The sequence below is a fragment of the Capra hircus genome, chromosome 6, assembly GCF_001704415.2.
Source record: "Capra hircus breed San Clemente chromosome 6, ASM170441v1, whole genome shotgun sequence".
Taxonomy (NCBI): domain Eukaryota; kingdom Metazoa; phylum Chordata; class Mammalia; order Artiodactyla; family Bovidae; genus Capra; species Capra hircus.
This window is the reverse complement of record NC_030813.1, coordinates 103,963,188-103,982,677: the sequence shown is the minus strand read 5'-3', so window position 1 is coordinate 103,982,677 and position 19,490 is coordinate 103,963,188. Positions and strand designations below refer to the sequence as shown.

General features: G+C 49.0%; 1 protein-coding gene across 1 annotated transcript in view; it reads right to left on the bottom strand.

The window, feature by feature from the left end:
- Positions 1 to 19,490, bottom strand: part of EVC2 (EvC ciliary complex subunit 2) — a 157,295-nt gene that overhangs the window by 34,771 nt on the left and 103,034 nt on the right. The window contains exons 14-16 of the mRNA XM_005681893.3: positions 17,791 to 18,245; positions 13,047 to 13,251; positions 7,668 to 7,790 (exon numbers count right to left, since the gene is read on the bottom strand). Of these exons, the coding sequence (XP_005681950.3) occupies positions 7,668 to 7,790; positions 13,047 to 13,251; positions 17,791 to 18,245 (783 nt within the window). The remainder of the gene's footprint in view (positions 1 to 7,667; positions 7,791 to 13,046; positions 13,252 to 17,790; positions 18,246 to 19,490) is intronic.

Sequence of the window (19,490 nt, the reverse complement as noted above, 5' to 3'; positions counted from 1 at the left end):
GGACTCTCAAGAATCTTCTCCAACACCACAGTTCAAAAGCATCAATTCTGTGGTGCTCAGCTTTCTTTATAGTCCAACTCTCACATCCATACATGACCACTGGAAAAACCATAGCTTTGACTAGACGGATATACTCTGTGCAAAACCAGCAACAGAACACACCAAAGATGAACTGAAATAGTCTTCATTTCTGGATCTATCAAATATAAATTGGCTAATAGAACAAAGAAATGAGCATCAGGAGACCTGTGCTTTAGGCTTTATTCCACCACTCCACAGCTGTATATGTGATCTTGGACAGGCCTCTCCACCTTTCTGAGTTTCAGTATTCTTACCTGTGAAATGGAAATAGTAAGAGTCTCTCTACTCGATTTACTACAGAGGGGTGTGGGATACACACAGAGGTTCCAATATCATTTGAAATATCAAGAGACTGAGAAGAACCTAAATGTTTTTTAACTGAGCATCAGTTAAGTCATGTAGGGTTCATTCATATCATGAAATGCTATACTGAAGAAAAAAGCAACGAGGAAACGGTCATGTACTGATACGAAAAATTTTGAAATTCCAGTGTTAAGTAAAAAAGCAGAGATGATAGACAGATGATAGATAGACATAGAGATAACAGATAGACATAGATAGATGAACACAGAGAGACAGATCAATAGACAGATCGATAGATCTATTCCTAATGGCTGGCAAGTAAAAATGAGCCACATAGTTTGTGCTGTGTTTCCTACTCTGCTCTATGGACTGGCCCAGGCATTAAAGCAGGAGAAAGAAGCCACGTTCTCTGTCCTGGTCAAGGCATTCCACAAGTAAAACCTTGGCCAGAGGCCACTACGAGTGGCAGCCTTCCAGCCCTACAGACTGACCAACTGCCCCAAGTTCTTGAGAGTCTCCTGAAGTTCAAGGTGCATGTGTGCGTGCTAAGTTGCTTCAGTCCTGTCCAACTCTTTGTGACCCCATGGACTATAGCCCACCAGTCTCCTCTGTCCATGGAATTCTCCACGCAAGAATGCTGGAGTGGGTTGCCATGTCCTTCTCCCAGGGATTTTCCCAATCAAGGGATCAAACCTGTGTCTCTCAGGTCTAAGCTGCATTGGCAGGTAGGTTCTTTACCACTAGCACCACCTGGGAGGCCCAGGGTAGATGCTCAAATGTCCCTTTACCAGTTGGGCACGTGCCTCCGAGCCGCCTCCCTTGGTTGCCCTCCAGGACATGGTAACAGCACTGACATGATGGACCCCTGCAGAGAAGAGCTCTGACCATCAGTCAAACCCACCTTGGAACCTTATTCTTGCCGAGGTGTCTGGTGTCCCCAGAGAAGAACCCAGCTCTTGACTGGGGCTGGGACTGCAACTTTACCTCCATCTCACACTTAGAAGCAGAAGGAAAAGAAGTGGAAAGTCTAAGACACGGCCCCCAACCCAAGAGCCAATGAGAGCAGAGGTCATGAGAGGAGGACCAACCAGCAGAGACCAACTTCCAGAACCACTAATGTATATATCTTGCAAAGGAGTCTCTACGAAGTGCCTAAATCCCGACAATGTTTCCCTAAAAGGTCCAAGCTTCTCAGTGCAGCCTTTCAGGCCCCTCACGGTCTGGGTCCTGCCTGCCTCCTAGTGCTCCTTTCTCCGAAGCTAACAGAAAATTCTCAACCTTTCTGAGGACAAACAAAGCCACAAGTAACCCTCAGTAAATTCCAGACACGTGTTATCATATACACTTTGTTCTCTAATACATACTAAGAGTAGAAACCAATAACAAAAGGATAAGGTTTCCTTTTTTTGAAGGATCTGTTAAAATTAAAAATCAGTCACCAAAGGATAAGTTAAAAAGTCTGGCTCTGGCCATGGCAGAAGAACGGAACAAATCTACTCATGAACCAGATTCGCTTTCCCACAAGAAGATAATTTCCCTGGGGGTGGTGACAACTTCGCCTTCCAATGCAAGGGGTGCGGGTTCCATCCCTGGTGGGGGAGTTAAGGTGCCACACGCCTCACAGTCAGAAAACCAAAACAAAACAGAAGCAATACTGTAGCCAATTCAATAAGGACTTTAAAAATGGTCCACATCAAACAAATCTTTTTAAAAAACTAGACAAACCACGTTATGAAACAGTTTTCAGACTCAACAATGGGAAGCACAGGACTGGGATTCTTGAGAGGAAAGGAAACAGACAAAGGTGAGCCCCACGGCCGCTCCAGGTTCCAGCCTGAATGCAGTTCCTAAGACCCAAAAGGATGTAGTGGGACACACAGGGGGAGACCAGCAGTCTCGGTAGCTTCAGAAAACAGAAGCACATTTTGGGAGGCCACTGTGTCTAGAATCTGTGGAGCAGAATTCCAAGGAAGAGGGAGCTGCCCAGAGAGAGGAAGAGATCCAGAGATTTGCAGGAGTGACCTCAAAGCTCTGGCTGAGGACTGTGCATGCTTGAAAAACAAACCCCATGCCAGGCTGGGGAGAGAACCATCAGAAATAAGAGGCAGAACCATTGCTGGAGCTCACACAGAGCTAGGAAGAGTTTGTGTTCCCAGTACCCAGAATGAAAGACCCCATAACACCCAACGCAGCAGGTCGAGTTCTAAGAAGGGTGTTGCCTCAGCAGCGGGAATAACCTTAGCCCTCGACTAAAGCCAGCTCTGGACCCAGCCTAATAAGGTAAGTCTTGAAAGGACAAGATGAATCCCGATATATGTACATGTCAAAACTCCAACAGTAATAAAGAAAATACAAAAGCCAGTACCTAACATGTAGAATCTACAATGTTTAGCATCCAATAAAAAATTACCATGCGTGCAAAGAAGCATGAAAATATGATTCATAATCTAGAGAAAAATCAACCAGTGGAAATGAGAGCATTGATAGAATAACCAGACAAGGACACAAACTGATAAGAAAAATAATTGAGGTGTAAGGATCAGAAGGGAGGTTATTATTATAATAATTAAACTGTGATTATTTGCATACAGTATGAATTACTATGGGTTTCTCAGGTGGTGCTAGTGGTAAGAACCTGCCTGCCAGTGCAGGATATGTAAGAAACACTGGTTCGATCCCTGGGATCTCCTAGATCTCCAGGAAGATCTCCTGGAGAAGGGAATGGCAACCCACTCCAGTATATTCTTGCTTGGGAAATCCCATGAACAGAGGAGCCTGGCAGGCTACAGTACATAGTATTGTAAAGAGTCGGACATGAATGAAGCCACTTAGCACAAAAATTATTAGGCAAAAAATCAGTAGAATCAACAGATACATGCTCACAACCATCCCAAGAGGTAGGTGCGTCTGCCATCACACTTGAAAGATGAGCACACTAGGGAGGACACAGAGTGGTTAAGCAACTTGTTCAAAGTCACACAGTTAGAAAGTGGCAGAGCCAGGACTTGCACTCAGCAGTCTGGCTCTGGAGACAGAAGAAGGACGTCTGGAAAGACTGTTAAAAATTGGTAAGACTTTTTTTACAACAGCATCAAATAAGCCCCAAACATAATTAAAAATAGGTCATCATTCACAATTGCAACCAAACCTGTAACACATCAGGGAATCACCATAAGGAATACACAAGACCTTAGGTATATGTGACCCTAGAATTTGTCACCTAAGCTTAAAGTATAAGGGAAAGCTAATGGGAATAGACATGGGGGTGAAGGGGAGACTGGAACTGTCCCAAGCATATCGAGATGGAGGTTCACCCTATATAATGGAAACAGATGTAAAATCTATTAAAGATCCTAAAAGAAGGTCCACATAAAATAAGAAGCATTCCAACTTTTTGGAGAAGAAGACAATTCTCAAGTGAGCCTCTAATTTTAGTTCAACCTCAACAGAGATTTCTTTTGGAACTTGGTTGACTTATTCTAAAATATACACGCCCCCTGCACCAACATCTCCCAGGTTGAAAGTCTGCATCTGTGCATTTGTAATGAGCCCATCAGAAGGACCAGGTATCTGTGGAGGGTCACGGGTGTACTCCAGACACCCTGGACAGCTCCTTTGACCAGAGTTAACACCTTACTCTAATAACCTCTCTACTGGACAGAAAAGGTGGGCAGGTAGGAAGCCAACATTCATCCCTCTGCTGGTCTTTCTTTTCCTCTCTGAATCAGTCACACAGCTCTTTCCAAATGAGACACACTCCCCTCATTCAAGGCAGAGCTCAGGGTAGTCAGGGGGACTTTCATGTGAAAGAAAGAGGCAAACTTCTAAACGCTCTGTGCACAAATTGCCTGCTCATCTAAAACTGAACGTCTCAAGAGCAGGATCCTAGAACAGGGCCAGGCCCAGAGAAAAGGCCACAAAATGTTTCTTACAGGAGGAGGTGAAGGGGCCGAGGAAAAGGGAAAAGCCAAGGAGGTCAAGGAAAAGAAAAAAGATGGAAGCAAGGGAGGGGATTTCAGGAGGAGGATCGACAGGTCCTGCTGGGAGACGGAAGCCTCCTTGCAGTCACTACAAGCCCAGCCCCGTGACAGGAAGGGCACAGGTGATGGAGACAGACGTGCCTTGTGGGAGCCCCAGCTCAACCCCTCCCTGATGGCGTGACCTTGGGTAATTCCCTCAGCCTTTCCAGACAGAATAGTCCCGACCAGGGACATGGCGATCTGGGGCTGAGGGTGGGGGGATATCTGATGCAGATTCTATTTAAGAAAGGGGGTGCCCGCCAGGTGCTCCCAGCCTGCTCTGCAGCCCCAGTCGTGAAGCCGTGGTTCCCCTGGGGACACCTGGGTGCCAGCCAGGCCAGGGCTTGACCATGGGTCTTGGGACAGTGGTCAACGACCCCCTTGCTCCATCTAGACAGCTGCACGAGCTTAGAGGGGCTTCCCAGTGCTGAAACAAGATCAAACAACTCTGAGCTGTTGGCATACCACATCCCCCTCCCCCCACCCAAGTGCCGTCATTTCTCTGCAATTACCCTGCAATAAAAAGTCTGAACAACGGCCGCTTGGATGCTGAGATGCGGCCGATCAATTTCGGGAGGAACATCAAAGCCGCGGACTGGGGAGTGCCTATTTCACTGGCACTTGCCGCAGTGAAACAGCCATTTGTGAAGATGGCCTGTCGTGAAAAGGTCACAGCTGACAAGTGACTCTTGGCTGCCTTTCTCTGTGAGCCTGGGATTGGGTGGTCTATGAGCTGCTCCGTCATTGGGAGAAATGGGCACGGAGCCCACTCCAAAGGTAAAAAGCACCACCCAGCCCACTGCTCCTCACAAACTGGTGGGCTATTGCCGTCGCTCTCTGTATTTAACAGATGTGGGAGCCAAAGCGTGCTCATCCTACACTGCACAACTGCAGGAAATAACCGTGTCCCGTGAGAACATTCCCTGTCGGTCCTGAAGACGAAGATGAGATAGAGCTTTGAAATGTTGGGCCCACCACCCCCTGGTTACAGATTCCCAGGTGAACTCAGTTGGAGACTCAGTTTCCACATCTGTAAAATAGGGATATGGATCATTCCTATTTCTTAGGGAAGTCAGGAAGGGTAAAGCCTATGGAATGAATGAGAAACAGGTTAGAACGGCGGATGTACATGGGGTCAGGGGAACTCAGGGAAGGTGGGCTGCTGCGTCTGGCTCAGGAAACCTGGGGAACTTCTAACCCCGTCCTTCACTGTCTCTCTCCTCCTTCTTCGGTGCTGATGAGATGCAGCCTGTCTTCCTAGCCAACACTTGAGATCCTTCTACCACAAATCTGCTCCCACACCCCCTTGGTAGACCCCAGACTCCAGCAAACCAGCCTTTGTATGGGGCTACAGGCTCTCTGGGCTCCTCCAAACCTGCACTGTGTCCTTGGCTATGCCTCAGACCACCCATTACTCCCACCAAACCAAACCCTAACTTATTCTTCTCCGACAATATCCACCTTATGTTTGACGTGCATGCATGCATGCTAAGTCACTTCAGTCATGTCTGACTCTTTGGGACCCTATGGACTGTAACATGCCAGGCTCCTCTGTCCATGGGATTCTCCAGGCAAGAATATGGAGTGGGTTGCCATGCTCTCCTCCAGGGGATCTTCCCAACCCAGGGATTGAACCCAAGTCTCCTGCAGCTGCTATACTGCAGGCAGATTCTTTTACCACTGAGCCATCAGGGAAGCCTCCTTAAGTCTGACAGTGGGTCCCAAACCAGTGTGCATTGGGGGAAATGTCTTGCCATGCCTGCCATGTTGCTAGTTCCTCCATGTAGCCCCTGCTCACTCCACCCCTTTCCTATTCCCCTCCTGGGTGAACTGGGAATCCACTGGGCAGGCTTGGCTCAGCTCTGCTCTGGAGCCCCATTCCTGATTCTCCAGGAAGCCTGCCCCCAGGACACCCCAGGGATGCCTCAGATTGGTCTGTTTAATTCTGGGGTGTTTAGCAAGCCCATTTGGCTCTCATATAATTTCTAGCTTCTGAATTAGCCTTGAACAGTAAGACAGATGGTACTTCCACCTGTACCTGCCTTAGTCTTTGTCTCATGTCTCAATAGCACACGAGTGGGAATAAGGGTGCTACCGCTTGGTCTCATAGGACATCAGCAACCTGGCACACCGGGAAGGGGCCTGACCTTGCCAGAGCAGGTGCTATGGCTCTGCCAGATGATGCATTTGTGTTCTGAGAAATACAGTTTAAAAATAATAATAGTTTTTAGTAATAATTAAATTTTATTTCATTTAATAATAATTAAATAATAAATTAAATAATACTAAAATTTTAATAATTAAAAAATAATAATACTTTTAAAACTTAGGCAAAGGACCTGTGGGACAGAAGGTAGGAACAAAAACAGCAGCTCTAGAATACAGTCCATACATCCACTCACTGACACACTCCTCCGGGCGCCTGCCCTTACTGGGGGAGGTGGCAGGCACCCCAGCAGTGACAACGTGGTGTCGACTCCTAAATGTCACCTCAGAGACACCTGACCTGACCCTCCGACCCACTGCTGATTCCACTTCCCTCTCACCATCCCCCTGCCCCGTCACTATCACAGCATCTTACTCATTTCTTTAACCGCGCTGACCACAGTCTTGCATTTTAAGGGCTTTCTGTCTAGAATGTTCATCCCTGAGAGCGGGGACCACCCAAGGGATCATGGTCCCTTCAGCATCCCAGTGGATGAAGGCACAGCGTGAGGCATGCTGGGACAGGAAAGGGAGCTGGTTGGGGTGGCGGGGGTGGGGAGGGGTGAGAGGGAAAGTGGGTGTTCCAGGAAGGCTTCCTGGAAGAAGGGGCACCTGAGGACAGCTGAGAACAAAGTTGAAGGTAAAGAAAGGCAGAAAGGTAAATCCAGGAAGAGGGAAGGACAGGTAAGCAGCATGTGGTCGTACATGGTGTACAGACAAACCAAAGCCTCGCTGGAGAGATGAAGAAAGGGGGCTGGAGAGGGAGGTCAGGCTGCAGGCAAGATATACGGGAGACAGAGGGAAACAGCACAAGTGAACCCCTCAGCACCGAGCCAGGGGGAAGCCCAAAGGACACACCTGAGGCCTCTGGGTGGAGAAGTAGAGGAAAAGTGTTCCAGGCAGAAGGAGCAGGAGGAAAGGCACGGTGCCCACGTGCAGGAGCACGGCGTGAAAGCCGGGTGCAGGATGGAGGCGGACACTCACAGCCCCCGAGGGTTCTGTGTGCCCTCAAACCGGGCAGCGGCCAGCCCTGTGATGAGTGGCAGGGGAAACACTGACCTTTTCAACCAGGTCTTCGGGAGCCTGTTCCTCGAACAGCTGAATTTTATCTTCAATGCACTTCTTCAAAAGATCTATCTTGCTTCTGCTCTTGGAGCGTGGCTTTCTGGCCTTGGACTGTGGCTGGAGTGGGGAGAAAACATGGGTGAGAAAGTGATCGCCAGCAGGCAGGTGCAGCCCTCGATCTCTTCAAGCCCAGAGAGGCTCCTGCAGCTCTCTGCAGCGCACAGCTGTCTTAGCCGGAGAGGGGTGGAGAAATGAAGCCTTTCTTGGAAGGAGCTCCGGTCACTGGCCTTTGGTCTTGGTGTACTCTGGGGGCTCATCCCACCAAGGGGAGGAGAAGGTTGCTTGTGGGCAGCACCAGAGCTTTGCAGATGGACAGAGACACTCTCAGAGGGTCAGAGAGCGCCATGAAGACAAGGCGATGGAATGAGCGTGCTGGCTGGGGATGGGGACATGTCTGCAGAGGTGTATGGCTGCTGAGGACATCTGCATGCGTCCATTCAAGGAAGCACTATGCTTGGGGGCCAGGGGGATGTTGACATAGACCATTCTCCTAGAATAGCAATCTGCACACCCTGCACACACATACTAGCTGCTCACAAATGTGAGGAAGTGACACTGCAGCTGAGCCTGGCAGGACAAGGTGTCAGGAGGGTGAAAATCTGGGATCAGACCCCAAAGATCTGAAGCCCTCAGCAAATGTGAGAGGGGTTAAGGAAGAGGTCGTGGTTGCTCAGTAAACTGATATTCAAGGAATGAATGAATGGGTCTAGCAGATGCTACAGTCTCTGAGGCTCCATTTCCATACCTATAAAATGGAGATAATAGCGCCTACCTCACAAGATTACTGCCAAAACAAAACACAAGGTAACACAAGTGCTAGTCATTTAGTCGTGTCCGACTCTTTGTGACCCCGTGGCTCCTCTGTCCATGGGCTTCTCCAGGCAAGGATACTGGAGTGGGTAGCCATTCCCTTCTCCAGGGGATTTTCCCAGCCCAGGGATCAAACCCAGGTCTCCTGCACTGCAGGTGGATTCTTTACTGAGCCTCCGGGGAAGCCCTTAAACCACATAAACATAACAACATAATATAACACACAAAACACAACGTCACACAGTGCAGCACAGCCTAACACACTGCAGTACAACACAGCAACAGGCCACATCCGCGGCACAGCAGTGTGCTGTGACAACAGAAGGCACATAGCATGAGAATGTGAAGACAGGGCGTGGCAGCGCAGCAAACGCAGCCCAGCCCAGCGCAGCACAGCCGGATGGAGCACGGCCACCGCCACGCGACGCAGCCCACCTCAGAGGCTCAGCGCAGCATGTGGCCAGCGGCCACGCCCACGAGGGCGGGTGCTTTGCACTCCCTGGCTCACATGCCTGCCCTTGCTCCTCTCTTTCATTGCCATGAGCCCCCAGAGCCTGCTCTCAACCTGGACTCAGGCCTGTCCACTCTGCCCCGGCTCTCATGACCACGGGGATAATACTAGAGGGGACCAGCATGTCCTCGGGGCTTGCCTTAGCCCACTCAGAGGAGGCCAGCCCCGAAAGGAGAATTCACTGAGTTTAGATGCCCCATTTGACAGAGGCCAGAAGAACAGACTCAGTGGCCTCAGCCACATCACAGGAGCCCTGAGCACTCGACAGTGAGTCTCCTGACCCCTGAGCCCAATGTCTTTAAGTACTCAGGCTGGGCTCACTGACTCCATGAGTGAACTACAGTTTTCATCTCCTTTCTAAAGGAAGTAAGACCACACAAAAAGAGAAAATTGTGAGTCAGGGCCTCTGAGGAACAGAGCTGGCCTGGAGGGTAAGATCCTGAAACCTAGAGCAAGGATTGGCACTGGGAGGGGGTGAAGCCAGAGTGGGGCAGGGGCTCTGATCATGTACACCTCTTTCAGTGCCCACGTGCTGTGATATCAAGTTGGTTGACCTTGGAAGGGGTACTGACATGAGGGAAATGGGAAAATGCTACAAATCAGGAACAATGAACTCCCATCCAGAGTCAGTTTACCAGCACGTGGCTCATCAAGGGTCAGATTCAGTGGAGCCTTGAGACCACAGTAGAACTTATATCCTGGCAGAAAGTGCCAAGGAAAGGCTTGGAGGAAGAGGAGGGAGCAATCTGACTTGCAAGTCTGTTAGAGTTTACGAGAGCCTCAGACACTCATCTGCCTTAGTCGTCGAAGAACCCTGGGAGGGGCCAGCTGATGTGTCAACCAGGCGATTCTGCTCTTGTTTAGGGCGCTGAATCCAAATGGTGATCAACAGAGAAGAAACTGGAGGGCTACCTGGTGGTCAGAAGAAAGACCGAATGGGGAGGCCCAAGGGAATGGGGATGTATGGAGTACGATTAATTCTCTTGTACATATCAGTCTATCTAATGCCGAAGGCTGAAAACCAAAGAATTGATGCTTTCAAACTGTAGTGCTAAAGGAGACTCTTGAGAGTCCCTTGGACTGCAAGGAGATCCAACCAGTCCATCCGAAAGGAAATCAGTCCTGAATATTCATTGGAAGGACTGATGCTGAAGCTGAAGCTCCAATACTTTGGCCACCTGATGCAAAGAACTCACTCATTGGAAAAGACCCTGATGCTGGGAAGGATTGAGGACAAGAGGAGAAAGGGACAACAGAGGATGAGATGGTTGGATGGCATCACCGACTCAATGGACATGGGTTTGAGCAAACTCCAGGAGATGGTGAATGACAGGGAAGCCTGGCATGCTGTAATGCACGGGGTCACAAAGAGTCAGACTCAACTTAGCGAGTGAACAGTTCCCACAGTATTAATCTTCATTATACTCATTTTATAGATGAAAAAATGACGTATAAGAAAAATAAGGCTATAATAAATAAGATAAAATATGAATTAAAAAAACTTTTAGGTGCGAGCTCCCAGCTCGCTTGCCTGCAGGTAACTCACCCACACCCCCAGGCTGGCAGGGGAGGAAGGCCTGGCGATGGAGTGGCTCCTGGGGTGCCCTCCCATGTCTGCCTGCCGTGATGTTCTTCTCGAGGTGCTGCTGGTGAAGACAGCGAGGCTCAGCCAACTGTAGGCTCTATCCCTCACCTCCGCCCCTGCATCTCTACAGGGTTTCCAGGGAGCAACTTTAGGTCCAGGGCAGATGCTCTGGCCCTCTGGGACACAAGGCCAATTCAATTTCAAAATCCAGCACTTTGAACAGCTTACAGTCAGACACTAAATTCCTGCTGGGATCGGCCCTTGGTCCAGCTCAAAAGCCGGGGAAACACACTTCAGTTCAGTTATGTGGAAACATTTTTTTTTTTTAATTCACTGTTCCAAAACCTTTTACACATTTTTGGGTATAACCTGTCCCTAACTCTGTAAGTATCACCATTTTATATATCTTGCAACATTCTAATAAGAGAAATAGAAAAAAATAAAATAAAAACCCACTTCAAAAAAAATCATAACGTTTTTAAAAAACTATTTTCATGTATTTATTTACTTGGGCTGTGCTGCAGAGCCTCTGGGATCTTAGTTCCCCAACCAGGAATGGAACCCAGGGCCCCTGAAGTGGAAGCATCGAGTTCTAACCGCTGGACTGCCAGGGAATTCTCAACCCACTATATTTTTTTTAATGTGCATACTAAGTCATCATGTCTAGCTCTTTGCGACCCCGTAGACTATAGCCCACCAGGCCCCTCTGTCTGTGGAATTTTGTAGACAAGAATACTGGAGTGGGTTGCCATTTCCTTCTCCAGGGGATCTTCCAGACCCAGGGATTGAACCCGAGTCGTTTATGTCTGCTGCCACTAGCACCACCCGGGAAGCCTTTTTTTCTAATGTGAAATGATGTAAAATCTTCCAAGTTGGTTCTGTTCACTGAATTTATTCAGAAAGGATGTGGCTGCATTTTTTTTTCTCCTCAAGGAGAAGCACTGGGTTTAAAGTCAGAAAGCACCAGCTCCAAGACCAGTCCTTCCACTCTGTCCTACCTCAGTCAATTAATTCACTTTTCCTCTCGGTCAGTTTTCTCATCTGTAACACAGGGACAGAACATCTACTCCCGGCCCTGCTGTTAACCACAGCTGAGTTAACAGAAGTGTAAGTGATGCAAAATGCTTTCAACCTCAATGTGATATCACCTCAAGGGAAGCCCCCCACACTCTGCCCACATCTGGTGGTTGGTTGGTTCAGCCAATAACACTCACTGCACACCTACTATGCGCCAGGCACATTCTAGATGCTGGGATGGAGTGGTGAATGGGAACTACACACAGGGAGCTTGTTGGTGGGGGCGGTGGTGCACAGACCATGAGTACATTGAGTAACCAGGACATTCCAAATAGAGATCAATTCTACAAAGAAGCAAGAACACAGCATTCTGAAGGATGCTTGGGGAGGTGATGACTTTGGATAGGGCTCAGGGAGGACCTCTATGTAGATGACATCTGAACTGAGATGTGAAGAAACAGCAAAGAGTTGGCCCTGTGATATTTCTGGCAGAGGAAACAGCAAGTTCAAAGGCCTTGTAGAGGCCAGGTTCCCCAGAGGCAGAGCCAGAGACAGCAGGGACTGGGGTGAATGCTGTTTCCTGAGAGAGGAGTTCAGAGCAAGCCACAGGAGGTATGGGAACCAGGACCGGAGGAGGAAAGGGCTAGGTAAGGTGGGGGGCTCTGGCCTTGACTGGCCCACGGCTGGCTCCGGAGTAAACCCAGCACCCAAGAGCTGCCTCTCTGTGGCACATAACAGGTGCTCACTGTAGGCAGGTCAGGGCTTTCCCGGTGGCACAAGTGGTAAAAACCACACCTGCCAATGCAGAAGACTCGGGTTCGATCCCTGGGTCAGGAAGACCCCTGGAGGAGGGCATGGCAGCCCACTCCAGTATTCTTGCCTGGAGAACCCCATGGACAGAGGAGCCTGGCAGGCTACAGTCCATGGGGTCGTAAAGAGTCAGACACGCCTGAAATGACTTAGCCCACACAGGCATCTGTCAATCACCCTCCAAGCTCTGGGATCACAGATGCCCTTTTCCACCTGAGCTGCAGTGAGCATCTTCCTCATGCCACTTACACAAGCCTCCTGCGTGGGTCAGTGGCTGTGCTAAGGGAGGGAGCAGGAGGGAGAGTCACCTCTCAGGCCGGGTGGCTCCCACCACCAAGGGCAATCAATGCCCAGGAGAGGGGTGGACCTGTTAACCATGAGTGCTGGAGACTCATAACTGCTGGTGGACAGTGCTAAGGCAGGTACCAGGGTGTCCACTACAGAACTTAAGGTGGTTCTGGGAATGCCTGATGCTGACATGGCGAGGGCTGAGGGCGGCAGTGGAGCCAGATTCTATAGCTTCAGCAGCTGGAAGAGGCCCTGCCTCTGCCAGCACGAGGCCCCGAGATGCCCATCCTACCTGCAGCTCAGGGGCGGCCACGGCCTGGTCCAGTTTCAGGAACTCTGCTTCTCGCCAAGCCGTCTGGAATCGTTGCAGCAGGACTCGGGCCCGGATTTTGGGGAGGGCCAAGCTCCTGTCCATCTGAGCGAAGCAGCCGTGAACTTCCTGCCTCAGCCCAAGCAGCTCCTCTTCAGACAGGGAGAAGGCAGAAGAGCAGAGCTTCCTGGAAAAGCAAGAAGAGTGGTCTGTTCTTGCAAAAAAAGAAGACAGGGTGGGTTGTGCTGGGGATGGGGAAGTGGAAATTCAAAGCTCAAATTCCATTAGTCAAATCCACGTCCGGAAACACCCGCCATCTCCTGGATCAGGCATTCATTCCACAAGGGTTTCTTCAGCACCTAGTATGTGTCATGTTGGTGTGTGTGTGTGTGCGCGTGCTCAGTCGCTCCGTTGTATCTCTCTGTGACCCCCATGGACTGTAGCCCTCCAGGCTCCTCTGTCCAAGGGATTCTCCAATCAAGAATACTGGAGTGAGTTGTCATTTCTTTCTTCAAGGGATCTTCCCCACCCAGGGATTGACCCCATGTTTCCTGCACTAGCAGACAGATTCTTTACCACTGAGCCACCATATTGCATTGGACACGGAACCATATCATCTGTTTGATTGTTCTGGCAATGTCTGATCAGCAATGGCTGCAGAAAATACACTTTGAGGATGCTTTAAAATTTGGAAATACCTGCAGGACATTGCTGTGGGAGGCCAGGGCCGGGTCTATCAGGCCCAAACTTCCATGGAGGGGTGTGCAATTTCGGCTCAGCTAGAAAGTTCTCTCCTGGGAACAGAATAAGACTATCAGAGCTGATGTGGGCCCCCAGCCAGAAGCAGTCTGAAGGCCTCAAGCCCACAGGGTTTCATGGGACCCACCAATTCTTCTGAAGCACATAAGGAAACCACAGGGGCTCCTTTGTACCTTCCTTCATGGAAATCCTTGCCCCACATATTTGCTGCTTATGTGGCCTCTAAGGTGAAAGTAATTCTGAAATGAATCGGAGTCTTTCTTCTTCCCTGGGTGGCCTAGGGACTTTCCAGGTGGTGCCTAGCAGTAAAGAGTGTGCTTGCCCATGCAGGAGATGCAAGAGATGAGTGTTTGATCTCTGGGTTGGGAAGATTCCGTGGAGAAAGAAATGGCAACCCACTCCAGCTCTTCTTACCGGAGAATTCCATGGGCAGAAGAGCCTGGTGGGCCACAGTCTGTGAGGATACAAAGTGTCGGACACAACTGAACATGCACACATGTGCTGGGTGGTCTCGTCTTGATCCTCAACTAGGTAGGCACCAAGATATACAGAAACACGGGAGACTGTCTTTGCCCTGCAGGAGTTTAACATCCAGGCAGGAGTTTAGAAACAAGGTCTTAAAGACATGCTTTCCCTGGTAAAATATGCATCTTGATTAATTCTCACTTCCTCAGACTAGGTTTACAGCAACTCCATCCCATCTGAAATCAGGAAACGTATAAAAACATGTTTCCGAACTATTGTGCAAAGTCATTTCTACTTAATGCCTCAGAAATAAAGGCTGAAACCTTTCAGAGTCTTAAATAAGCAAGCATATAAGCAGACCCACATTGTGTGTACTGTGAGTTGACCCTCTTTAACCCTAGGGAAAATCATAGAGGTTTTCTGATAGAAAAGTAAGATTTCTCTTTTCCTGTTTTATCAGCGGCGGCTTTAGTAATATTCCCTGCAAAATGGAACCAAATGAAGGCAAAGAAGGTGACCATCTGATAATGGGAATGTCAAGTCCAATCCACAGACTTTAAAGAGCCAGCCCAAACAGGTTGGATGGAGCAGAGACTTTGGTAAAATGCAGATTGAGCTGAATAATTACTGCTGAGAACAGCTTGTGCAAATAAGAAGTGACATTTAAGGGTCTGATTTGTATGGGCTCGTAGAAGACAGCATCTTGTTTGTTCAAGTCAACAAAAACTAACAAAGACTGTAAGCTAAATAAGGACAGAACCATAAAAAAGAGAGAGATGAGAAAGAAGGGAGAGGTCACTTCATCCACACCAAGATATTCTCCCTCTCCACAACACCTGGGACCTCTCCTCGCTGGGTGCAGGGTTAGTCCCCAGGGAGAGCACTTAAGGAGGAGACACTGCATCACAGAATCCCGGAGGACCCTGCTCCATGGATGTCACTGCCATCAAGGAAGGAAGGGCGTTGCAGAATGATGCTCTGCTATCTGGTGTCCCTGAAAGGGTTCAAGGAGAGCCCAGGCTTTGATGCAGGTGGAGAAGACCACAGATGTCAAGCAAGCAGCATGGGGCTCAAGAGAGGAGGCGGACAGACAGACTGAGCAGATATACTGGGAGGGACTCCTTCCCCTACCCACCTCCCTGACCCCTAATACCCTTTCTATGATCCTATGTCAATAAGTGTGTAAATACTCAGTTGCTAAGTTGTGTCCAACTCTTTGTGATCCCCATTGACTCTAGCCCACCAGGCTTCTCTGTTCATGGAATTCTCCAGGCAAGAATACTGGAGTAGGTTGCCATTTCCTCCTCCAGGGGATCTTCCTGATCCAGGGATTGAACCCATGTATCCTGCGTCTCCTGCATTGCCAAGTGGATTCTTTACCACTGAGCCACCTGGGATGTCCTATGTCAATATAACCATTTCTAATCAAAAGAGCTGTAGATTCAGAATTGAAATTGCGGCTAAGATCCAAGTTAAACTACGGAATGGTCACACTGAGGAAAGAATGGTCAAAGGGCTTTGGTTTTGTTTATTCACTTGAATAGGGTTTTCTGGATTGCTTTGTTCAAAGAGAAAGCAACTTGATGGAATATTGATTGGTGGGTCCATTGGTTTAAGGAAGTAGCACTAAGTTATAGCCAAATGCCCACAACTATGCCATTATACGTAAACAGTTTCTATTACCCTAAATAAATAGACTAGGGAGGTGGGGGCTATTGTTTCTCTCCACTGTGCTGTTGGTGGGCCTTTTGATTTTGTTTCTCTGTGCAGTGAGACTGGTCTCCCCATTTCACACCCAGACAAGGACCCACCAAGCTGCTCACCACCCAGTCCTGCCTCCTCTCAGCACAGCACCAGTGGGTAGGGTCCCCTCATCTCTGGCTCTGTACCAGCTCAGAGTCTACCACCCAAAATGTACCTCTTTCCTATCCTGGTAAAGATCCTGATCCTCCACACGATCACCTGGTTAATTGCTCCTGCTTTGCTCATCACAATCATCTACCTGTGTGTCTGTTCTCTTCCTGATACTCTGAGTTCTTCCTGCACAGGAATGATAGCGGTGATGATAGCAGGTACCTCTTACCATCCACTTATTTCTGATCAAAGGTTGTGTTAAAAGATTGACATACTTGCTCATGCAACACCTCATCAATGCTGGGAGTTGGCATTTTGCTAGATGGTGATCTAATGGTCTAATCTAGAGTCACTTCCTTGTCCCTTGTCAGCTCAGCTTTTGTTTACAGGGGTTACCCTCCAACAATGTTGGAGATATAAACACCCTTAGTAGCCTCAGGGAGGGAATACTGAGTGGTCTAAGGCAGGATTGGCAATCTGTGGCTTATGGACCAAATCTGGCCCACTGTTTTTTTGTCAATAAAGTTCTATTGGAACACAGTCATGTTCATTTACAGATTGCCTGTAGCTGCTTTCACGCTGTGGCCAGAGTTGAATAGCTGCTACAGAAACCATGTAATCCTCGAAGCCTAAAGAAAAAGTCTTAGACCTCTGGTCTAAGACAATCATGGCCTTTTCAACCTCCTAGCAGGTGAACAGTTTGGCATGGACTTATGATGTAGTCCTGCCCAACAGGATACGGAAGATCAACGCCACAGATGTTAGAAAGAGATGATGTGTGTGACACCTGGAGCTGCAGCAGCCATCATGAAACCATGAAGAGATGAGCCCAAGGACCAAGGCCTCACATTGAGCAGAGCAGAGCAGAAAGATGTTGAGGGCTGAATCCTTGATAGTATCACCGAGTCATGGAATCAGAACTAGAAAATTCACCTCCTGACTTCTTATAAAACGCTTTCTTCACTTTCTAACAACCCAATAGTATCATGTGCTACTCAAAGCACCATAAATGACAGAACATTGTCATCCCATCCACAGACAAGAAAGATGAGGCTCAGGGAGGTTAAGTAACTTGTCTATACTCAGACAGCTGGTGGTGGTGCTGGGATTTAAACCCAGATTTTTGGTCTACACTGCCCACATTTCATTCCTCTCTGTTGCCCCATGTGGGTGGTGTTTGAGGCTCCTCCAGTTTCCAGTCTGATGTACCAGCCCTGAACAGCTGCCAAAGCTTTGCTGGCATCTATCATATAACCAAAGCCCCTCTTTATTTTAGTTCAGTTCAGTCGCTCAGTCATGTCTGACTCTTTACGACCCCCATGGACTGCAGCACACCAGGCCTCCCTGTCCATCACCAACTCCTGGAGTTTACTCAAACTCATGTCCATTGAGTTGGTGATGCCATGCAACCATCTCATCCTCTGTCACCCCCTTCTCCTCCCGCCTTCAATCTTTCCCAGCATCAGGGTCTTTTCAAATGAGTCAGTTCTTCGCATCAGGTGGCCAAAGCCCCTCTTTGGGCCACATTAAATCTCAGTCTCAGGATCAGGTGTCATGTGTCTGGCTATGCCCATAACCAGCAGGTGGAATCCCTCCCCCACCAATGGGAACAGAGGAGGATGGGCGACACACAGGGATTAAGACTCACGTGAAGATCAAGTGCTCCCAGTGTCTCAGCTCCGCCTGCTCCTCCGTGGAGGCCTCCAGCGCGTCGTCCTTCAGTCTCTGCCTCACACTCTGGACGCCCTCCTGGCCCCGGTCCCTCTCCTCGCCCTCCAGCCGCTCGGCCCGGGCCGCCAGGTCCCTGCCGTGCTCCTCCAGGATCTGCTGCAGGAAGAGCCAGGGCACCCCGCGCTTGAGCAGCTCCTGGGTCATCCCTGAGTTCTGCAGACGCCGCAGCTCCTCCGTGGCTTTCTCGGACAGCGAGAGGGTCAAGGCCCTGAGCTCGTCCAGGGCAGCCTGGTCCAGGCGCTCCTGCAGCTCCTCCAGGGCGGCGCTGTGCTCGGCCATCAGGCCCCGCCACTGGCCCAGGTACTGGCCGGCATCCTCAGCAGCCCCAGAGGCTTCAGCGATGGACAGCTGCTCCCTCCGCTGTTCCTTGTGCTGCCAGCAATTCCAGAGAGGACAATTAGCAGAGGGCGGGGCTTGGCTGGTACATTCCTCAAGAAAACACTTTGGGATATAGTTGCAGGAGGCACAGAACATCAACAGCCCTTTCCCCAACTATCGCACATTTGGCAAATTATTCTTTAAAAAAAGGAACTGATGTTCTTAAAGACCGATGGAGAGAGCCAAAGTATGACAGCAGCGGAGGAGAAAGGAACTACCGACTGGTTACTCTGAATGAATGCCTTGCTGTTCTAAAACCAGCTAAGTTGAGAGTGTAGCACTGACATATATACACCACCGTGTGTAAAACAGACAGCCAGCAGGAGCCTGCTGTGCAGCACAGGGAGCCCAGCCTGGCCCTCGGGGCTGACCTAGGGAGGCGGGGCGGGGCGTGGGGAAGGAGGCATATGTTTATATACACACACACTTATGGCTGAATCGCTTTGTTGTACAGCAAAAACCAACACAACTTTGTAAAGCAATTACCCTCAATTAAAAATTTAAAAATTATTGTAAAGACTAGAAGAAATAAAAGGAAAAGCAACTAAATTTTTCTGCAAATAGGCCAACAGGAGAGAAATACTTCAAGAGGTGTGTTCAGAGTTGGAAGGACTATTGATTTCTCCCCACGGTCAAGCCTTAAACAACAAGAGAGGATGTTTCTATTAAGATTCTTTTTTTTTTCTCTTGCCTCAGTCATTTTTTCTTTGGTTATGTTTGTGTTTTTCTCAATCAAAACAATCCTTTGACCTCTGGGATTAGCACCAGGGGCTGTGGAAAGGTGACTTCACTAAAGTTCTCAAGATTCCCTTATGAGTACATTAACTTTGGAAAAGGCAGTGTGTGTGCACACGTGCGTGAAGTCGCTTCAGTCGTGTCCAGCTCTTTGTGACCCTAAAGACCGTAGCCCGCCAGGCTCCTCTGTCCATGGGATTCTGCAGGCAAGTATACTGGAGGGGGCTGCCATTTCTTCCTCCAGGGGATCTTCCCAAACCAGCGATCAAACCGAGGTCTCTTACGTCTCCTGTACTGGCAGGTGGGTTCTTTACCACTGCACCACCTGGGAAGCCCCAAACCAGTATAGCTGGCTTAAATTTATATTAATAGGAGTGATGGTATGCTTTAGAAATGTGGCAGATTAAATACACCAGTAACTCTCATTGTACATGGTGTTCAGGATTAATGGCTAATTTTTTTTAAATTGGAGTATAATTGCCTTACAGTGCTGTGTTAGTTTCT